The sequence below is a fragment of the Neoarius graeffei genome, chromosome 21 (genome assembly GCF_027579695.1).
Source record: "Neoarius graeffei isolate fNeoGra1 chromosome 21, fNeoGra1.pri, whole genome shotgun sequence".
Taxonomy (NCBI): Eukaryota; Metazoa; Chordata; class Actinopteri; order Siluriformes; family Ariidae; genus Neoarius; species Neoarius graeffei.
In genome coordinates this window covers 59592491-59614846 of record NC_083589.1, presented here as the reverse complement: position 1 = coordinate 59614846, position 22356 = coordinate 59592491, and the positions used below count along the sequence as shown (strand labels likewise).

General features: G+C 43.4%; 1 protein-coding gene across 2 annotated transcripts in view; it reads left to right on the top strand.

The window, feature by feature from the left end:
- Window positions 1–22356, top strand: part of plxna4 (plexin A4) — a 778998-nt gene that overhangs the window by 509287 nt on the left and 247355 nt on the right. For both annotated transcript variants that reach the window (XM_060903436.1, XM_060903437.1), the window contains exon 6: window positions 1576–1699. In XM_060903436.1, coding sequence (XP_060759419.1) covers window positions 1576–1699 — 124 coding nt within the window. The remainder of the gene's footprint in view (window positions 1–1575; window positions 1700–22356) is intronic.

Genomic DNA, 22356 nt, shown 5'->3' with positions numbered 1-22356 from the left:
GGTATGCAGGGGGTTAGTACCGAACAAAAGTGGTCCAAGGAAGGGCAACTGGTGAACCAGCAACAGGGTCATGGGTGTTGAAGGCTCATTGATTCACATGGGGCATGCAAGCGAGCCCATATGGTCCAATCCCACAGAAGAGCTACTGTAGAACAAGTTTCGCCTCTCCTCCGAAAGGCATCCTCAGTTCTGTCTGACTACTAGGGAGTATCCAGTATTTATTCTCTCATGGATCATCATAGAATCCGAATCAGAATGCTGATGGCTGCATTGTGGGCGGCTGATAAGATGTCATAGACACCCACCTCTGTTCAATGATGGTCGTTCCAGGTTGACAAAAATGAACGATCCACTCTGGCTAAGATGTCTGCCAGTTTTCTGGAAGTCCTCTCATACTCCCGCACCAGTCGAAGGGATCTCATCCCAAAGTGCATAGAAACATATCTGCGAAGAAACTCAGTCGTCCAGGTACATAGTAATCTGTGGTTGGTTGAAGAGAGCAACTGGACTTGCTTGACGATTCTTGAAAACATTTCGCCTCTCCTCCGAAAGGCATCCTCAAGAATCGTCAAGCAAGTCCAGTTGCTCTCTTCAACCAACCACAGATTACTATGTACCTGGACGACTGAGTTTCTTCACAGATACTGTAGAACAAGCTGCTGAAAAAGATAATGCTGGCTAAAACAGAAAGATGTCAGCACAAACTTTTTGGCATTTTGGAGATGCTCAGACCCAGTCATCTCGCCATCATAATTTGGCCCTCGTCAAAGTCCCTAAGATCCTTATGCTTGTCCATTTTTCCTGCTTCCAACACATCAAGTTCAAGAACTGACTGTTCTCTTGCTGCCAAATATATCCCACCTCTTGACAGGTGCTACTGTAACAACATAATCACTTCACTTGTCAGCATTTTTTATTTTATTGCTGATTGGTGTATATCCACCTTTTCAAACCAGAATCAGTTTATTTCCATGCAATTTTTCATTTCTGTGCTTTGGGAAATTAACCTACCTGCAAAAAGTTCATGAATTATACCTAGAAACGTCTTGGAGGCTTTGAGCTCCACAGCTGTAGAAACCTGCTGGATGAATGAGGTGCTATATATAGGAAGGCTTCAAAACTCATCTGTGGTGTATCTGTTAAACCTCCTGCACTGGCTAAAGTTATGTAAAGAGGCTTTACAGGAGTTAAATCAGCCGGAATAGACTGTTAATCAAAGCTCAAATCATCTAATAATTAAGTAGTCATTAAAATTTTCATTTTTGATACAATACTGCATTATGGTATTTGACAATATGCAATACTGATATCCTCACTGTAACCAAGCTGACATCATGCAAGCTTCTGTCTTCAAGTTATGCAGGACTTCAGGGGATAAGGCAGTGTGCTGTTGTGCTATTTTTACATCCGAGTTCCATGTGCTGCCAGTCAACACACACAACATATCATCCACGTATGAAAAAATGGAAAATTCAATCCAGTCCTGTATCGGTCCTAATACCAGTACTTGAGGCATCACTAAAATATGCTGCTAGAATATAAATCTTTAAAATACAATCTTTTTTTCTCTTTCAGGTGCACCAGAAAGGAGAAGTGTGAAAGGTCATCTGAGCCACGTCGCTTCACCTCAGATATCAAGCAGTGCGTCAGGCTGAGCGTCTACCCCAGCAACATCTCAGTGTCCCAGTACAGTGTCACGGTGAGTCCATGCCCACTAATGGTGATGATACATGGGGCAACTTTTTGGGCAATGTTGCCGAGCAATGTTGCTGGGCAATTGCGTTTTGACTCTTTTCTATTGAGATTGGGCAACATTGTTTCTTTCTGAATGGTTTTGATAATCTCTGGCAACTTTTTGAGATAAGCCAATCAGAACGCGAGTATCGAGTCATGTGACCTCCGGTGAGGTTCGGATCAGAAATTTCAAGCAAATATGGCGGCCGCAGTGTCAGTGGAGTGAAGAGATGAAGAGACTCCTCATCTGTTTTTATGCCGGTAAGTTGTTATTTTAATATTCTATATGGAGGAATTTACCTCACCAAAGCTCTAAAAAACAACAGACAGCTTGATTAAATGGTCACAGCAAAAATTAAGACATGGATTTTTTTTTAGCTAACTGTAAACTGCCGTTGCTAACTGTTGTTGCCCATTGTTAGTTGCCCTGAAAAGTTGCCCTGTGTCTCACCTAGTTGCCCATTGCCAGCAACATTGCTCGGCAACATTGCCCAAAAAGTTGCCCCGTACATCACCATAACTCCTTCGCAGCACACACTTACAGAGTCATTCCTAATGTGGTAATGCAAACACTTTTTAGGGGGGTGTTGTGGCTCAGGTGGATAAGGCGCCATGCCATAAATCCAGGGACCCAGGTTTGATTCTGACCTGAGGTCATTTCCTGATCTCTCTCCATCTTTATTTCCTGTCTCTACACTGTCCTATCCAGTAAAGGTGAAAAAAGCCCAAAAAAAATCTTAAAAAAAAAAAAAGCATCGCTTGCTATTTACGTTGTTGTGTACGTTGGTGCACAAGCTAAACTTACTTCTTATAAATTATTCAACACCCTGTGAAAGAGAGAGAGAAAGACAGAGAGGAAGACAAAAGCGAACTGGAAGCAGCCCAGGACAAACAAGCTGTTTCTTGATCCAAAAATACTAACAGTACTAACTTTGATTATGGGCCAATTTTCATTAGAAATACTGAACATGGGCAAGATTTAGTCGCTAATTTTCGACTTGCTGCAATAGTTAAAGCCGAGTCTTATGAGCAAACAGCACAGACATGAGCTAACTCACGACCTCACTACCTCATTTTGTGGCTTGGTTTAGTTTCAAACATAATGAAATGAAAGAAAGTAAAAACAAAACAGTGCTAAAGGGAATGTAAGGCTGAAAACATACTCATAAAACGTCATTCATTGGTCAGAAATGTAACCAAGGAAGAGCATGAAGAGGACCAGTGTTGGGAGTAACGCGTTACAAAAGTAATGAATTACTGTAATGCATTGCTTTTTGCAGTAACGCGGTAATGTAAGGCATTACAGAAAAAAATTTGGTAATATTTTACTCGGTACAAATGTCAGTAACGCGCGTTACAATGCATTTTTAACCTGGAATGAAGTGGTGGGCTTTTTTTTCCTTCATACAAATTCGCCAAAATCACCGCGAGATCAGCAGAGGTGAAACGTCCGCGCAAAATGTTTCACTTCCTTTTCCTTTAGGCTAGTCAGACAGGAGAGAGAGATGAGTGAACCTGCAGCTGATCTAACGTCGGATAGCACGTTCTCCAGATGGGCACACGCCCATTACTTTAAGTTTGTGAAAAATAAGGATGTGAAGAACATCGTAGTCAAATGCACTTTAAACCTAAAGAACTGTCCACTTCCCGAAATAGCACCAGTAATTTAACTAACCATTTACAGAGGTGCCACAGTAACATGAAGTTAGCAAGAAAGCAAGCGGAGGATGAGAGTGGCGATAAAATCACAAAGCAGCCAAAATTAACGTTCTGCCGCTCTGAGATGCTCCTTCAGCCTCAAGAGGTGAGGAGACTTGTGGCGGAGTATGTTGTTGAAGATATGCTGACTTACATTTTTGTCCTGTATAACTGAGTTTTTTTTCTGGTCGGAAGTCAGACTAAAGTGGTTGAGCTGCCTTTCCTTCGATGGCTAATATACCTAAGCACTTCAATATCATTAAAAGCACTTTGATTTTATTTCTAATTCTGTTTTTCGAAGTGTGACTGGGTAGCCTCATGTAGCTAATAGTCATTGTCTGGCTGTGATTGAAAAGGCTTGTGGTGTTTTTCAGGCCAGTTTTATTGTAGGCTGCGATTTGCCATAATATGTTCATTTTTGTTAAATTTCTGAAATGGAGTCTCATCCCTTAGGGCTAATCTTTTTTTTTATGAAGCATAAACTATGCTTAATGCTGTAAACTTGAAAACAATAAAGGCATAGAAATGCTAATTTTGTATCCTGCCATATGTTTAGACATTACAATACAATACAGTTCAATTAATGTTAATATGAATAGGCCTAAAGTTACAGTATTTCTATCACAATTTGCCAGACTTTCACCTTTTGTCTGTTCTTGCGATGATTGTTCCTTGTATTGTGCCATGAGCCATCACTGTGGCTATTATAGTCTACTGTTTTTAACCACAAGCCTAGCTCAGTCAGATACCACATCACCTTCCACTGGATGTGTGATGAGCTAATTGAGCGTCTTGAGCTACATTTAGATTGCCAAATCCATACTTCCAGTTATTTTGGTGAGAGTAACTTAAAAGTAATGCAATAGTAGTGTAATGCCTTACATTTTAAATACAGTAATATTGTAATGTAACTAATTACTTTAAAATGACCGTGACAAGTAATAAATAATGCAAAACAGTTTTGAAGTAACTTGCCCAACACTGAAGAGGACAGAGCCATAAAATAAACAATTAGATAATAGCAGATTGAAGCCCCATGCTTAAGAGAATATGCTAATGCATCGATCTGATTTTTGATGGCTTTTGCGACCGTACGATAGACATACGTGGACCACCACAGGGGAACCCGATCATAAGCACAAGGCAATGTATCTCATAAACACTTCACCACCGGACAACGAAATTTGTATCTTTATTGATATAAAATAGATGTTTTTTTATCAAGCGCTTATTTTTAATTTACTTTTTAAAAAATAATGTGGGATTATTAGCTCATCTGGCCAATAGGCGATGATCTTATGCCGCTAAAATTTACAGGCACCTCCCTCTCCCCAAGCCCTTTCAAACCAGCACAGGCACGCCCCCCAACTACAACACTGCCTTGGCTGTTTTTTTGCCCCCGAAACCCCCACGCGAATGCTGCTCACCAAAAACTTTAATATGAGCCCTGGCTCAAGCCAGCCTTTAAAAATTCGTAACTCACCCACCTATGGTCCTAGCCCCACCAAAATTTCCAGGCACATCCCTCTCCCCGAGACCTTTCGAACCAGTCCAGGCTCAGCCCGATCCGATGTCAGGCACGAGCCCAGATCGCAGAAAGCTTTAGCACGAGCCCTAGGTCCAGCTGCCCGCATGCACAGTGATTTAAAAACTCATAACTCGGCCACCGATGGTCCTAGCCCTGCCAAAATTTACAGGCCCCTCCCTCTCCCCGAGTGGCACACTACATAAGACAATGATAATACACTCAGTATTCACTGTTGTTTTTATTGCATAATGGAGTTGAACTAGTGTTTTAGGGTTGACAGGATCTGACTGATCCAGTCGGTTGATTAAGAGTTCAGTTTACATGAAATTTTGCAGTACAGTATTATATTAAGTGTCAAACTGCCAATCAGTGGTGGTTATGTTGCTATTATTATGTGCAGTTTTTTTTATTCATAATAAGAATAACAGTCATAGCATGCATGTGTAGATTTATATTTTAATAGAGTTTTCATTTTCTTCTATTTTCTAAGTTCTAGAGTCTGAATGCCAAATGATATGACCATGTCGAGTTTTGAGTCATTTTGAAAGTCATTTTGTTACAAAGTTACTCAGAATCTCGTACTCAAAATTTTAACTCTATTATGGAAGAAGAGTTGTGTTGTTAATTACTAAATTTCTTATAGACTTATTATAAACATACAGTTAGGTCCATATATATTTGGACACTGACACAAATTTTGTTTTATTACCTGTTTACTGAAACATATTCAGGTTATAGTTATATAATGGACATGGACATAAAGTCCAGACTTTCAGCTTTCATTTGAGGGTATCCACATTAAAATTGGATGAAGGGTTTAGGAGTTTCAGCTCCTTAACATGTGCCACCCTGTTTTTAAAGGGACCAAAAGTAATTGGACAATTGACTCAAAGGCTATTTCATGGGCAGGTGTGGGCAATTCCTTCGTTATGTCATTCTCAATTAAGCAGATAAAAGGCCTGGAGTTGATTTGAGGTGTGGTGCTTGCATTTGGAAGATTTTGCTGTGAAGAAAACATGCGGTCAAAGGAGCTCTCCATGCAGGTGAAACAAGCCATCCTTAAGCTGCGAAAACAGAAAAAAAACATCTGAGAAATTGCTACAATATTAGGAGCGGCAAAATCTACAGTTTGGTACATCCTGAGAAAGAAAGAAAGCACTGGTGAACTCATCAATGCAAAAAGACCTGGATGCTCACAGAAGACAACAGTAGTGGATGATCACAGAATAATTTCCATGGTGAAGAGAAACCCCTTCACAACAGCCAACCAAGTGAACAACACTCTCCAGGAGGTAGGCGTATCAATATCCAAATCTACCATAAAGAGAAGACTGCATGAAAGTAAATACAGAGGGTTCACTGCACGGTGCGAGCCACTCATAAGCCTCAAGAATAAAAAGGCTAGATTGGACTTTGCTAAAAACCATCTAAAAAAGCCAGCACAGTTCTGGAAGAACATTCTTTGGACAGATAAAACCAAGATCAACCTCTACCAGAATGATGGAAAGAAAAAAGTATGGCGAAGGCGTGGGACAGCTCATGATCCAAAGCATACCACACCATCTGTAAAACACAGCGGAGGCAGTGTGATGGCTTGGGCATGCATGGCTGCCAGCGGCACTGGGTCACTAGTGTTTATTGATGATGTGACACAGGACAGAAGCAGCCGGATGAATTCTGAGGTATTCAGAGACGTACTGTGTGCTCAAATCCAGCCAAACTGATTGGTCAGCGTTTCATAATACAGATGGACAATGACCCAAAACATAAAGCCAAAGCAACCCAGGAGTTTATTAAAGCAAAGAAGTGGAATATTCTTGAATGGCCAAGTCAGTCACCTGATCTCAACCCAATTGAGCAGCATTTCACTTGTTAAAGACTAAACTTCAGACAGAAAGGCCCACAAACAAACAGCGACTGAAAACCGCTGCAGTAAAGGCCTGGCAGAGCATTAAAAAGGAGGAAACACAGCGTCTGGTGATGTCCATGAGTTCAAGACTTCAGGCAGTCATTGCCAACAAAGGGTTTTCAACCAAGTATTAGAAATGAACATTTTATTTACAGTTATTTAATTTGTCCAATTACTTTTGAGCCCCTGAAATGAAGGGATTGTGTTTAAAAAATGCTTTAGTTCCTCACATTTTTATGCAATAATTTTGTTCAACCCACTGAATTAAAGCTGAAAGTCTGAACTTCAACTGCATCTCAATTGTTTTGTTCAAAATTCATTGTGGCAATGTACAGAACCAAAATTAGAAAAATGTTGCCTCTGTCCAAATATTTATGGACCTAACTGTAATATAAAAGTAGTCATTGTTGACATAATGCTTCATGAGTGTTATTATAGTACCTGTATATGAGAACCAGTAAGTTGTAACTAACTGGAACATCCTTGCCTCCCAGACTTTTTTCTAGACATGGAACTGACCTGTGTGTGCTACTGTTTTCTTGGGTAGAACTTTAAGCACGTTTTTTCTTGAATCTTCTGACATTTTCTTGTAAATTATATTCAATTTGTAGTGTAATTAGCAACTAATGTCGAGTGTAATTTGGCCTTTGAAGATCACAAAAATGTGCCTGGAAATAACTGAGAAGCATCTCCAGGCATCTAAAGCCCTTTAGCTTATGCAGCCCCGTACGGTACCACTGGCTGTGTTGTTCCGGGCCTTTGGCCCGTCATTTGGACAGGCTGAAACTTGGATGGACAGACAACATTTCAGACTTGTCTGTCCTGTGACAGTCTGCTTAAAATTCATTATTTCCCACAGTGCAGTCGACGTTTTTTTTTTTTTTGTTTTTTTTTCCCCCGTAGCTGTATTCCTCCACCAGCAGCAGTGTTTTGCACTCCGCCAGGTTGGGGGATTACCCGGGGTGATAAGCTGCACATTTCCAATCCGATTGATCACTTTTAAAAAATCTAGCAGACACAAAGGCAGAAGCTCCACAAATGCCAGGCTGCTCCTTGACCTTTATCATTATTAAATATTTGTTTGAGGATATTAAAGCCCACTCCGTTTGCAGAGTCTGCTGAGGGTTGTGGATTGAAGCTGGAATTTGTTTTGGTATAGAAAGAAAATAGACTTTTGGGGTTTGCTTGGTTTTTTTTTTTTAGTATTGAAATGATTTTCATACGGTCTTATAGTTTTATGTGAGTCGACTGTTTTTGTTAATATGAAGTTATGGAGTGGTATGAGTGTATTTGAGCATTTTTCTACCACAACATAGCCAAAATTATGTTTCAACAATCACTGGAGATTCTCTACACGTAGGCTGTGTCTATATAATATCTATAAATATTATTTTTTAAGGTTATTGGTGAGTTAATTAGGATCCAGATGGAACCAGTGATACATAGCCAGGTTGATGTTATATGCCATGAGAAAGCTTGTCATTTGAGTGGTGCTCATACTCCATGAAACCAGCATCATAAAGACTCTCATACTGTTCAATACCTGGCAACCCGTCGTGCACTGAAGTTAAAGATGTTCTGTTGTTTCTTTTTACTTAGTTGAGCGGTTCTTGATACCGTATAATATGTATGGATTACTACAGTTGTGGTGTTGACTAGGGCTATTTACTGTATTTTTATAATTTACTGTTTACTCTTTGAGCTGAAACTCATTAAGAAGGCGAGAAACTCATCCACTAATTACCTTTTGAGGAGGCACGACTGTTAATTGAAAAGCATTCCAGGTGACTCCCTCATGAAGCTGCTTAAGATAATATAATGCCAATAGTGTGTAAAGCGTTATCAAGGTAAACGCTGGATACGCTGAAGAATCTAAAATATGAAACGTATTTGTATTTTTTTAAACTTTTTTGTTTACTACATAATTCCATATCTGTTCCAGATGTAATTTCATAGTTTTGATGTCTTCAGTGTTGTTCTACAATGTAGAAAATACAAAGTACAGAAAAAAAAAACGATGAATGAGTAGAGTAGGGGTGTACAAACTTTTGACTGGTACTGTATACAAAAGTTTTAACAAGTTTCACATGACGATGACTTACATTTCAAACATAATAAATATACACAAAAATATACAAAACACACACAACAAAAAAAAAGTCCGAAATCACTCACTACTTAGTCTGGTTAACACCAGACCATATCACAAGTGAAATATGGTCTGGAATCTGCCTATTGAATTTCTCGTAGGGGAGGTGTGGTTTACGATTGTCAACGGCCGTTTATTGGACATTGTGAATATCTATTATTTGGCGTATACGTAGCCCATGGCCAATCATGGCAGTTGTACCCGGTGACGTAGTTAGAGCGACGAAGAAGACGAAGAGGCGAAGAAAGACTGTAACGCCAAACGCTGTTCTTTTTTTAAAACAAACTTTCGCTCTAAACTATTCAGAACAGTGTCTAAAGCTTGATCGAAAGTTTGGTTCGTATCGCTCGCCGCCTTGTTAAATGTGATCCGTAAACAGTCCCAAATAAACTACAAGCTTCCGTTTGTCGAGTAGTACGCGTCACCGTCTTTCCACCCCTCCCCACTCTCTGACTGGCTCCCTAACTCAGGCGAGCCTTTAGACCATAGTTTCCATGCTGTCTTTTCAGATCGGAACGATTGTGCAAAGCAGCATGGGATTTCCCAGGCTACTCACTACTCACTATATAGTGAGTTCGATATTTTGTAGTGCTGTCTGAATGTATAGTGAGAATTATTACACCCTATATAGTGCACTCAAAGTATCCCACAATGCACCGTGAAAAGTAGTGTACAACCGATGGTCACTAACCAAGCAATATACAGTATATCATCATGCATTGTGGTCACGCCGAAAGAAAAAAAAGTGTGTTGGGGTGAATGGACGGAGGAAGAAACACATTATAAACAGACATTCAAATACAATTAAAAATGGTAAGAGAATAGAAAATAAGCTAAAATAGAATAAGACAGATAAAATACAAGAATAAAAGTTAGAGTGCAGAGCGAGGAATTAATCAAAAGCCTCGAATGTGATTTAATAAAAGGCAGCGGCGAAGAAGGAAGAAAATATTCAGCCTTGATTTAAAAGAACTGAAAGATGCAGCAGACACAAAGTACTTTGTATTTATTAATGTGGGAAATACGCTCAGTATAATATGGATTTATCACATGGATTTATTAATTTGAAAACCCACCAGCCAGCTGATCTGGCACGTTTTAATTGTGTGACAGTAGTGACGTAAATAACAGCGCGATGGAGTAGTGTCCGAAAGTGTTTTTTGTTGTTGTTGTTTTCATTTTAAAAATGAGCTTACTATACGGTATAGTCCTCTATATAGAATTCCCTAGATAGTGAGTAGGGAGTAGTGAATGAGTGAGTGATTTCAGACACAGGGTCTTTGTATGTAACGTTTTCCAGTTCCATTTTTTTTTTTCCCAAATCCCATGAGAATTTGTTTGCATTTGTTACAAGATGGGACCAGATACTTTTTCATCTCATCTCATTATCTGTAGCCGCTTTATCCTGCTCTACAGGGTCGCAGGCGAGCTGGATCCTATCCCAGCTGACTACGGGCGAAAGGCGGGGTTCACCCTGGACAAGTCGCCAGGTCATCACAGGGCTGACACATAGACACAGACAACCATTCACACTCACATTCACACCTACGCTCAATTTAGAGTCACCAGTTAACCTAACCTGCATGTCTTTGGACTGTGGGGGAAACCGGAGCACCCGGAGGAAACCCACGCGGACACGGGGAGAACATGCAAACTCCGCACAGAAAGGCCCTCGCCGGCCACGGGGCTCGAACCCGGACCTTCTTGCTGTGAGGCGACAGCGCTAACCACTACACCACCGTACCGCCCCAGATACTTTTTACGATATCTAATCTATCTTTTTTTTTTTTTTTGAGTGGAATTCCAAGTGTATTAAGAACTATTTTCTTCACTGGATTGTAGTCAAATAACAAATTACATTAAAATCTCTACAGATTTCACGCTTTTACAGAATTAATTACATTTATTGCTACATCAGCATTAATAGACAGATACTGATAAAAATATTTGTCTGACATGCTTGAAACTGGTACAGGCTGGTCTGATTGCTACTTGTTCTTGAAACTGGTACAGGCGGTCCTGATTGCTGTTTGTTTTGGTGAAGTTAAATCCTTGATATTTATCTTCGCTCACACATTCTGCTCTCTGCTTGATGAAGGTGATGTTGATCAGTCATGTCTTTCTTCTTTTCATAAGACTATGATCCTGACAGGTGATGTAATGGTCCGTAATGTCTCTCTTCTTTCATACAGTAGTGTCGTCTAAATCAGTGATGTAATGCTTCATCACCCGTTTACGTCATACTTAGATAACTTAGCTTCGTCAATCAAATCATCATCATTCAATCTAAAAGCTACCGTACAACACACTCGTGAATGTGAATATATCCTCATGTTTGTCCTACAATAAACTGAGAAACGTCTCTGAGCAGCTGTGTCTGTGTTACTGACTGTTTCTCCTGGATATCCGTGAGGCAAAATCTCTTGGGTGGCAGACGGTCTACATACTTTGCCCACTGAACCTCCTTCGCTACAGACAGATTAAAACCTAACAGATATAGAAAGTCAATAAATCATTTATTCATTTCAATGATTTCAATTTAATGTTCGGATGTTAAAAGTTAAATGTCTTCTGTCCACACAGTGACTTAATGAAGGCCTCCTTAGCCTTTACCTGAGAATAAAAATGAATAAACTCAACAGCATCGTTCAAGCTCCAGTGTAGTGATAAACTGCGAAAGTAAACACTTCCTGCTTCTGTAAATATCAGCTAGCTTGCTAGCTATTAATTAGCTGTATAAGTTAGCTGCATAAACTGATGTTGTCTTAGCTTGCTAATTTTAGCAATGTACCAACTTCTGGCAATTTAAGCTCACTCTTAACATAAATAACTCTTATGTTGTGTAAAAATCAGGAGGAAACTTTCAAAGAAGTTGAGCAGTAGCCTGTAAAACTTTTAGACTTCTGCGCTAGTGCACTGAATGATGGGATTGCCTCGTCCAAGCAGGATACATGCGATGCTAGCTTCATGTCTGGTCAAAGTAGGCAGATATGCTCCGACTGGGACAGACCTTTTCTCACAAGTGTGTACAAGTTTATCTGACCTTGTGATTGGAGCGCACCATTTACAGTACCTGACAGTGCTAACTAGAATTCTGACATGTATATCAAGTTACCCTAAGCAAAAGTAATAAAAAGAACAGCATTGAATGTTTTAACTTGAATCTTAAAACTAGACGGCCTTTCAATTTCATAAAATCGGTGAAATTTAGTTCCGTCTGAAATGTGGTCACTGTGATATATGTTTATTTCTGTAATATCTCACAAAATATCAGGCCATTCTGTGGCTGGGAAGTTATTTAATTTGAGGGGATTAAAGCAGATAATGTGCATGAAATCGCTCGCTTGGCGCAGTCAAGCAGACAGAGGAAGTCCGTGTGCGCATGCGCAGGTTTACCTTCTTCTTCTTCTTTTGGGTTTTACGGCAGCTGGCATCCACAGTGTTGCATTACTGCCATCTACAGGTTTACCTTTGAGCGTGCACTGACAGTTCCATCATTCTGTCGCTAAACGAACAGCTGATCACACCGAGGTGCTCGCTGAGCGCCCGTATTTATTAGTTTGGTCCTGCCTTTCCTTTCCTTCCCTTCATATATAACATAACATCTTTTCTTCTCGCTCTCTTTCTGTTACTGTAGTCGGTCTTTCACGTTTTATTCGCACACTCACATCCTCCATTTTTCTCTCCTGTTTCAAATTTGTATCCCACAATGCCTTGCGCGAACGGGGAAAGCCCACCACGTGATTCATGATGTAGTATCTTGTATTGGGTCATGGGGAAGCAGGAAAAAGTAGCGGAGAATTCAGGGCCACGTGGAGATACATTAATTGTTCTATTTAAAAAAAAACTAATAAAATTGGAAGTCTGTGATTCGAATTCAGTAGCTTTTGGTAACTAAACAAAAATAATTGGGTGTCGGGAAAATTCTTTTTATGACCTAAACATGAAAAATCTGAAAGGCAGTGTAGCTTTAAAATCAAGTCGTATTAAATCAAAGTTTCCAATCGCCTACTGGAGTCGACACATTGGAAATGTCTAAGCAGCACTGTATGGCAGATTTATTTCACCAAAGATATGATCAATCCATAAACAAGGTATTTATGATGCAATATTCAAACATAACATAAAGAAAATGGCGTATTTGAAAACAGGAATATAGAGTCAAAGCGGAAATGTGTCTGTGATTGGTGTCTTGTGTTTTTATGTGTCCTTGCAAGATGTCTTTGTAGACAGAATAAAAGATTGTAGCAATCTGCATTTTGAGATTTTTGGCTCACATAGGCACCAGTACATTAGAGAAAAAGAGCTGGTAGGAAGCATAATGATATATTCCGACAGGTTTGTGCATGGCAGCCAACAAAGTAGGGAATTTGCTCCAAATCAATAATATTTTGAATTTCAATAAATATAAAAATATTTTTCTTGGTGCTGCTGTACGGTACCTTTGGGAAAATGGTTTTATTCTCAATGAGTTCTCATTATTTTGTTGGCCTTTTTGCATGGCACTGTATATTTAAATTCTACAGTATAACTATAATATAAATGTCATCCCTGGTACAAATGTGGTTATTTGCAGAAAATATACATTGCCCCTGCTTCGAGCCTCAAGTAACCTTTTCTGAGTTTCATTTTAATATATATTGAATACAGTGACTTTAAATGTCTGCCAGGAATGGACAAGGAGAAACCACTCTGTTTTCTTTGTCCCTGAGGGCAAGAGCTGCGACTTCTATCCATTTGTATTTAAAGCCCTCTCTGCCATCAGGGCAATATATTTCTATTTAACGTAACTGGTTGTGTTTGATGATTTATCACTTTCTTGCTGGGATGCTTTTCACTTGGACGCAAAGGTAATCAGGGAGCAGAGAGCCGTCGCTTCTTTGTGGATTGCATGGAGGATTTTTGTTTATGGTGCGCGCCTTTCTCAACGTGAGGTAATTTTCATATTCATCCCAGCCGACCGTCTGAATTCACCTGCTCCAGTGTAATTGGAGAAATTCTCAGCTTGGCTCTCCAAAAGGGAAAAAAAAAAAAGAGATTAAAATCCCGATGTCAGCTTTCGCATCCAGAGAAATGGAAGGAGGAAGGGATCTTGCTTGTGAGCATTTTCTTTCTCATTAAATAGCAATATAAAAACAGCATAGGTCAGCTGTCCTGCTGGGTGAGAGCTGTTATAGCCCCATATCACGCATGAAGTGCGGAGAGACACGAGGCAGCATCACAGACCCATTGCTTTCTATCAATATGGATATTTAGAGTTGACCTACTTCGCATACAGTTGGTTGGTTTACAGTTTGGCCTTCTACCTGGATCAGGACTCTCTCTCTCAGCATTTCTCATACTTCGGAATTGTTTTTTATTCATCTTTTGTTCCAATAAACTTTCACTTTATATGTATGCTCACAACACAGAGCCTGCAATTTGATTTAAAACACACACACACACACAGTAAAGCAAAAAAAGTCCAAGCGTCATCCATGCTGATTCTGTGCCCACTGTCACCTCAGATTCTGATCCCCGTTCTTGGCTGACCCAATATCACCTGCTGCTGTCGTATCCCATCTGCCTCAAGGTTTCACAATGTTATACATTCTGAGATGCTTTTCTGCTCACCACATTTGCAAAGAGTGGTTATTAGCTCATTGTGGAATCAGAGCAGGTGGGTGGAGCACAGAAGCATGGCAGGCCAGAACTGAGTTCTCATCAAACTCTTTTATTTTAGCTTTTCGGCTTTGATTTTCACACTCTCCCAGTCACATGCACACACACAAGTGTTCTGGTTGGGGAGAGAGCTCCCTTTCTCTGCTCTGTCTCTCTTTGTAAAGGGTGCGGTCACTGGGGAAGACACACAAACACAGGTTAAGTCCCATCAGGTGCAGTGATCCTACCACTTACCTTCCCTGACTCCGCCCTCCATTCACAGATCGACGCTTGACCACGCCCCCGCTGCCACATACCCCCACCGCCCGACTCAGGCTGGGGAGCCATCCGGCCTGCAGCCGACCCCCCCCTCGACGGGAGAGGAAATCTGCCACGACCATCTGAGCCCCCGGCCTGTGGACCACCTCGAACTTAAACGGCTGGAGTGCCAGGTATCAACCGGTGATCCGTGCGTTGGCATCCTTCATGCGGTGGAGCCACTGCAGGGGCACGTGGTCCAAACAGAGGGTGAAAAGGGCGCTCCAGCAGGTAGTAGCAGAGGGCAAGGACCGCCCACTTGATGACGAGGCATACCTTCTCTGTCGTGCTGTACCTGCCCTCGCGGACCGACAGCTTCCGGCTGATGTACAGCACGGGACATTCCTCCCCCTCCACCTCCTGGGACAGAACAGCCCCCAGCCCTCTGTCCGATGCGTCTGTCTGCAAAATAAAGGGGAGAGAAAAGTCAGGGGAGTGTAACAGTGGCCCTCCACACTAGGGATGGCGAAAACTAAAAAAAATCTTGACCGACCACCGAGCCTCATTAGCCGGTTAAAGTCGGTTAACCTATGAGTTTAAACAGGGACGCAAACGGCGCGCCTTTTGGCGGATGCCGCCTTTTTCACGGCTGAATTGTGCAGATCCGATTTTTTTTTTTTAGGGGGGACATTGGAGTGTCTGAATAATTTCATCAGAGAAATTCTGTATTAAAATTACTAAATAAGCAAATGCCGTTGCAGTCCATGAAACACAGGAAGTATGAGAAGAAAACAGTAAATCAGAAAGCTGCGCACGTTTTCGCAGAAGCTGCGCAAATGTGCGCAACTTTCTGATTTACTGTTTTCTTCTCATACTTCCTATGTTTCATGGACTGCAACGGCATTTGCTTATTTAGTAATTTTAATACAGAATTTACTCTGATGAAATTATTCAGACACTCCAACGCCCCCCCCCCCCCCCCCCCCCAAAAAAATCGGATCTGCACAATTCAGCCATGAAAAAGTCGGCATCTGTGCCTTTAGTTTGTGTGGAGAGATATGATCTGCAATAACATGCATTGTTGGCTACAGACCGAAACATACTTTCAGAATGCACTGGCCAAGGCAGGACTAAACTCGATGTGCCTTCTAATAATAATAATAAAAAAAAAAACAGAATAGTAATTTGTAAGCTAAAAAGTCTGTGTCTACACTTTTCTTTCGCCGAGTGGCAGCTGTCTTCAACTGGGGCGGGAGAGCAGGACATGACTGAATGGGTGTTTCTGATTTGTCAGCTGTCGTCCTTACACCGCATGGCATGCCCCAAGCGTTTACAACACAGAATTCCAGGTTCTCCACTCCAAAATTGGCAGCTTCAAAACGATTGATTTTTTTTTTTAACCGACAACCAAAAAAAATTAACCGGTTGACGTTGATTCGGTCAACCATCGGTCAAACGGTCATTGGTTAACATCCCTACTCCACACAGTGCAGCCTTCACCTCAGAGAAAGCCCGCTGGCATTGCTCCGTCCACTGGACCGGATCTGGTGCTCCCTTTTTAGTGAGATCAGTCAGCGGGCTGGTGACGTCCGAATAATTAGGTATAAACCTACGATAGTAGCTAGCCAGCCCCAGGAACTGTCTCACCCCCTTTTTGGTCTTAGGCCTCGGGCAGGCCGCAATTGCTGCTGTCTTATTAATTTGGGGGCACACCTGCCCATTGCCCAAGTTGAAACCCAGATACCATACTTCCACCCGCCCAATCACACATTTCTTCGGGTTGGCTGTGAGACCCGCTCGCCTCAACGACCTAAGAACGGCACTTAGGTGTTCTAGGTGCCGTGGCCAGTCATTACTGTAAATAATGGTATCGTCTAGGTAGGCGGCCGCGTAGGTGGCATGGGGGCAGAGGACCCTATCCATAAGCTGCTGGAACGTAGCGGTCGCCCCAAACAGCCCAAAAGGAAGTGTGATGAACTGGTGTAAGCCAAACAGTGTGGAAAAGGCTGTTTTCTCTCGGGATAGAGGAGTCAAGGGGATCTGCCAATATCCCTTTGTCAAATCCAGTGTCGAATAAAAACGAGCCGTGCCTAGTCGATCAAGCAACTCGTCAATACGAGGCATTGGGTATGTGCCAAATTTAGACACCATGTTGACTTTTCTATAGTCCACACAGAACTGGACCGACCCATCGGCCTTGGGAACTAAGACCACCGGGCTGCTCCAGTCACTGTGGGACTCCTCGACGATGCCCATTTCGAGCATGGCCTCGAGTTCTTCCCGAACCACCTTTTTTTTGTGTTTGGGCAGTCGGTAAGGGTGGCTGCATGCTACTACCCCCGGGGGCGTCTCAATGTGGTGTTCTATGAGGTGGGTGCGGCCGGGCAGGGGCGAGAACACGTCAGAAAATTCTGTCTGCAACTGGGTGACCTCTGTGAGCTGGGTCAGGGAGAGGTGGTCTCCACAGGGGACTGGAGCGGTGGGCGATGTCAATTTTCCTTTTTGAACCTCCGGCCCCAGCTCCACCTTCTCCAGAACCACCAACACCAATGGCATGGGGACCTCCTTGTTCTAATGTTTTAGCAGATTGAGGTGGTAAATCTGTAACGCCCCACCCCTGTTCGTTCACCTCACCTCATAGTTGACGTCCCCGACTCGCCGTGTGACCTCAAAGGGTCCTTGCCACCTGGCGATCAATTTGGAGCTCGATGTGGGCAAGAACATGAGTACTTTATCTCCCGGTGTGAACTCCCTAAGGCGCGTGCCCCTGTCATACAGACGGACTTGATGTTCTTGGGCCTGCCGCAAATTTTCCTGGGTTAGGTGCATGAGTGTGTGGAGTTTGGTGCGCAGGTTGATAATGTATTGAATTTCATTTTTACTGGTTGAAGGTCCCTCCTCCCAATTTTCCCGTAGCACATCCAAAATGCCACACAGCTTACGCCCGTATAATAATTTGAACGGGGAGAACCCCGTGGAGGCTTGTGGGACATCTCGCACTGCGAATAACAGGGGCTCGAGCCATTTATCCCAGTTACGTGCGTTTTCACTTACAAATGTTCTAATTATATTTTTGAGGGTGTGATTAAACCGTTCGACTAAGCCGTCTGTTTGTGGGTGATAAGCGCTGGTGCGGATAGGCTTAATTCCCAGTAACCCATACAGTTCGTGCAGTGTGCATGACATAAACGTAGTGCCTTGATCAGTCAGAATCTCTTTGGGGATTCCGACTCGGGAGATGACGCAGAAGAGCGCTTCTGCAATACTGCATGCTGAGATATGGCGAAGAGGCACTGCTTCCGGATATCGCGTTGCATAGTCCACCAGAACTGAAATAAAGCGATATCCTTGTGCTGACCGATCTAATGGCCTGACGAGATCCATCCCAATTCTTTGGAACAGTGTCTCAATTAACGGCAGAGGGCTCAAAGGCGCTTTTGGAATGGCCGCGGGATTTACTAACTGGCTTTCGCGACAAGCTGTACACCACCTACGGACATCGCCGCGAATCCCTGGCCAATAGAATCAGGCCATTATTCGGGCTAGTGTCTTATCCTGCCCCAAGTATCCGGCCATGGGATTAAAGTGAGCTGCCTGGAATATGAATTCCCGGCAGCTCTTTGGGATCAAAAGCTGGGTTATTGGTTCCTTAGTCTGAGTGTCCTGCGTCACTCGGTATAATCTATCTTTAATAATGGAAAAATAGGGGAAGGACGGGGTGGCATTTGGCTGGAGAGTTTGACCATCGATTACTCTCACTTGGTCAAACGCATGCCGCAGAGTCTCATCTCACGACTGCTCTAACGGGACGTCCGCAAGGGAATCCCCGAGAGAGGGAGGAGGAGCAGGCTGCTCCTCACTCTGACGTGGTGTTGACATAGGTGGCTCTGTGACAGCTGCTTCCACCAATCCCACTCCAGGCCCTCCCCTCGCTAAACTATGGCAGACCCCACTCTTCACTAAATGCATCATTAATTCCCTAAATCGCGGCTATTCAGTCCCCAAAATAATCAAGTGGGTAAGGTGAGGATTAATCGCCGCCTTTACTCTAAATTTTTCCCCTCGAAATAGAATGTGGACCGACGCTAAAGGGTAGTTGTGAACATCCCCATGCACACACAACACCTTCACCAATTGTGCTCTCCCCAATGCCTTGTCTTGCACCAGGCTTTGGTGAATTGAGGTCTGATTACAGCTGGAGTCCACCAAAGCCTGATATGTATCCCCTTGGATACTCACCAGTATGCGATATGCTCTGGCCCGATCGAGGGCAGTCCCTGGCACGTCGGGGATCTGGACCACCGCGCCAACCTCCATCGCCGAGCACTGATGCTGGAGGTGCCCCAGTTCCCCGCAGCGCCAGCATACCGGCCCGGGCTCTCCCTCTGTACCGGTGTTCTAGACATCACTCACCTGAGGGGGAGAAGATACAGACAAGGAAGTAAGAAATGTTAGGGCACCGCAGGTGCGGCGGGCCGGCTGGGGTGGAGCCGGCCCCCGCCTCCGTGGTGGGGGAATGGGGCAAGGACGGGGAGCAGAGAGAGAGAAGAGAGGAGAAAAGAGGAGACATGCTGTCCTGCCATCGGAACGGCCTCCATATGATCCTCTGCCAGTTCGATCGCCTGATCCAGCGATGCCGGGTGATGGCTCTGGACCCACTCCGCTGTTCCTTCGAGAAGTCGGGCGATGAATTGTTCCAGCGGCGCCAGGTCGACGATTCCCTCGGCGTCGCGGTTGTCGGCCCTCAGCCACCGCCGGCAGGCGGCCCGGAGTTGCTAGCCAAACGCGAACAGCTGATTGACCTCCTCCTGGCACAGCGCACGGAAGCGCTGCTGTTGCCATTCCAGGGTGCAACCCACACGTTGGAGGACGGCCCTGCGGAGGTCCTCGTAGACCAGCCAGCTGTCAGTGGGGAGCTGCAACGCGGCCAGCTGCACCTCACCCGTTAGCAGGGGGAGGAGGCGCACCATGCGCTGTTCCACCGGCCAATCCCACGCCTCTGCTGCCTGCTCAAAAAGAGCGAGGAAGGCTTCGGGGTCATCATGCGGACCCATCTTCGTTAGGGTGAGGTGGGGAGGGTCCGCGGCGGCAGTGGTGGTGGATCCCGCCAACACGAGCAGGTGCCGGAACGCCTGCCGAACTTCCTGCTGCGCCAGCACCAGGGCTTCGAACTGTTGTTCCTGCTCCTTCCGGAGGGCGATCAACGCCTGGTGCTGGCTCTGTTGGGCCATGGCGAGGGCATGGACCAGGTCCATGAAGGGGGAAGACCCCATGGGGCTGTTCCCTTCTGCACTCTGATCCCGGGTTTCAGCACCACTGTGGAATCAGAGTAGGTGGGTGGAGCACAGAAGCACGGCAGGCCAGAACTGAGTTCTCATCAAACTTTTATTTTAGCTTTTCAGCTTTGATTTTCACACTCTCCCAGTCACACACACAAGTGTTCTGGTTGGGGAGAGAGCTCCCTTTCTCTGCTCTCTCTCTCTTTTTAAAGGGCGCGGTCACTGGGGAAGACACACACACAGGTTAATTCCCATCAGGTGCAGTGATCCTACCACTTACCTTCCCTGACTCCGTCCTCCATTCACAGACCGACGCTTGACCACGCCCCCGCTGCCACATTTATCCAGCCAATAGGTGATGAGCTTATGCCTTCATATGTTGTCCGGTGTCCATCCAGCGTCATCCACATTTCACGAAAATCACTTCTTCTCCCTCAATTCTTCACTGATTTTTATTCTTTTTGGCAGGAAGGTAGGTCTCCCTGGGGTGCATATAGTTTCTACCCAAATTTGCATAATTGCAATTAATAATGAAGATATGGAGTAATTAATCAATCCCTAACAAGCAGTTTCCACACAAATCGCTTCTTTTTCCTCAATTTTTCACCAATTTTGATTCTTTCTGGCATGAAGGTAGGGGTAACTAGGGTGCATATAACTTCTACCCAGATTTGCTTAATTACAATTATTAATGAAGTTATGGACTAATTAAGCCTTAATGCTTTAAGCAGTTCAACAAAAATTGCTTCTTCTCGGTCAATTCCTTGCCGTTTTGGATTCTTTCTGGTAAATAGGTCGGTATTCCTAGGGTGGATATCACTTCTACATATAGCTTGTATATAGCTTGCAACATTTATTGCGCAAGGTGGCCTACTTTAGATCGTTCCTTCTGGACTAGACAGGTCCGGAGTGAGCTACACCGTCATTGACGGTCTCGTTTGAGTTACCATAGCCTTCCTGGTGACTCGAATCAGTGTTGGTACTCACTGGATGTTTTTTTGTTTTTCACACCGCTCTGTGCAAACTTTTGAGACTTGTTTTTGTGTTGTTGTGCGTGTGAAATGAAAATCGAAGGAGATCAGCAGTTTCTCAAATCACCGTGTCTGGCATCAACAACAATTTCACGGTCAAAATCACTGAGATTGAATTTTTCCTTGCTCTCATATTTGATGTTTGATAGTTTGCACAATTTTTTAAGTTGTGTAATATACAACTTTTGATAAGTATTCACTCCTGTTTTTGGTTCTTTTTGGAAAGTGATACATGTGTATCAAAGTCAAAGTCCCTCCTGCACCAGGACATGGTCTTCCCAGGCAGTCTCTCATCCCAATACTAACCAGTCTTTTGAGGTGCACTGGGCGGCGCCACTCTCCATTTCTGATGCTCTAGGCCACTCGCCTATTATACAGCTAGGGTTACAGTGGGGAGCAGGTCCTCTGGTAACAGTGAGAGTTTGACTCCCAACTGTATTGCAGAGTGCCTTGCCAGATGGCAGTAGGTACCATTTTTATGATGGTCTTTGGTATGACCTGCACGCAATTAGAACTCATGATCTCCCAGTTGAGAGGTGGACACGCTAACCACTAGGCCAACTTGTGGTGATACATGCATATACTGTACATGATCACATTTTTAGCTTGCTAATGAATAATGGCATCATTACACTTTAACAGTGGTGGTGTTTAGCGCTCTGTTTTGCCCCCTAGTGGATTAAAAGAGAGTTGCTCTTTTTTCATGGCTTTCAATTCGATTATGGGCAGCGAGACAACAATTCTAACATTTATTTGATTGACGGATCAGAATCTATATTGGATCAGTCCCAGGTTGCAGGCCATATGTTTGACACCATTGCTCTAATCAATCAGCCTTAATCTGAATTGCGCTGGGAGTTGTGATATTTTTGGTGTGACGATATTACGTACATCATTTTGACACTCCTATCTCTTATCCTGTGTGAATCAGTAACAATCCTATATACATAGCACAAAGTAGTACCTTAGAACCTTAAGGAGTTTGTGCTAAGTTCAGAGTCTGGAAATGAGTGTAAGATGAGTGGAAGGGCATTTTCATGATACTCAAATGTGTAGCAGGAAGCTTACGACTGTCATTGAGCTGTATCAAGGGAGGCCAAGTCCCTCAGGTAATTGGACTCATCGGGTTT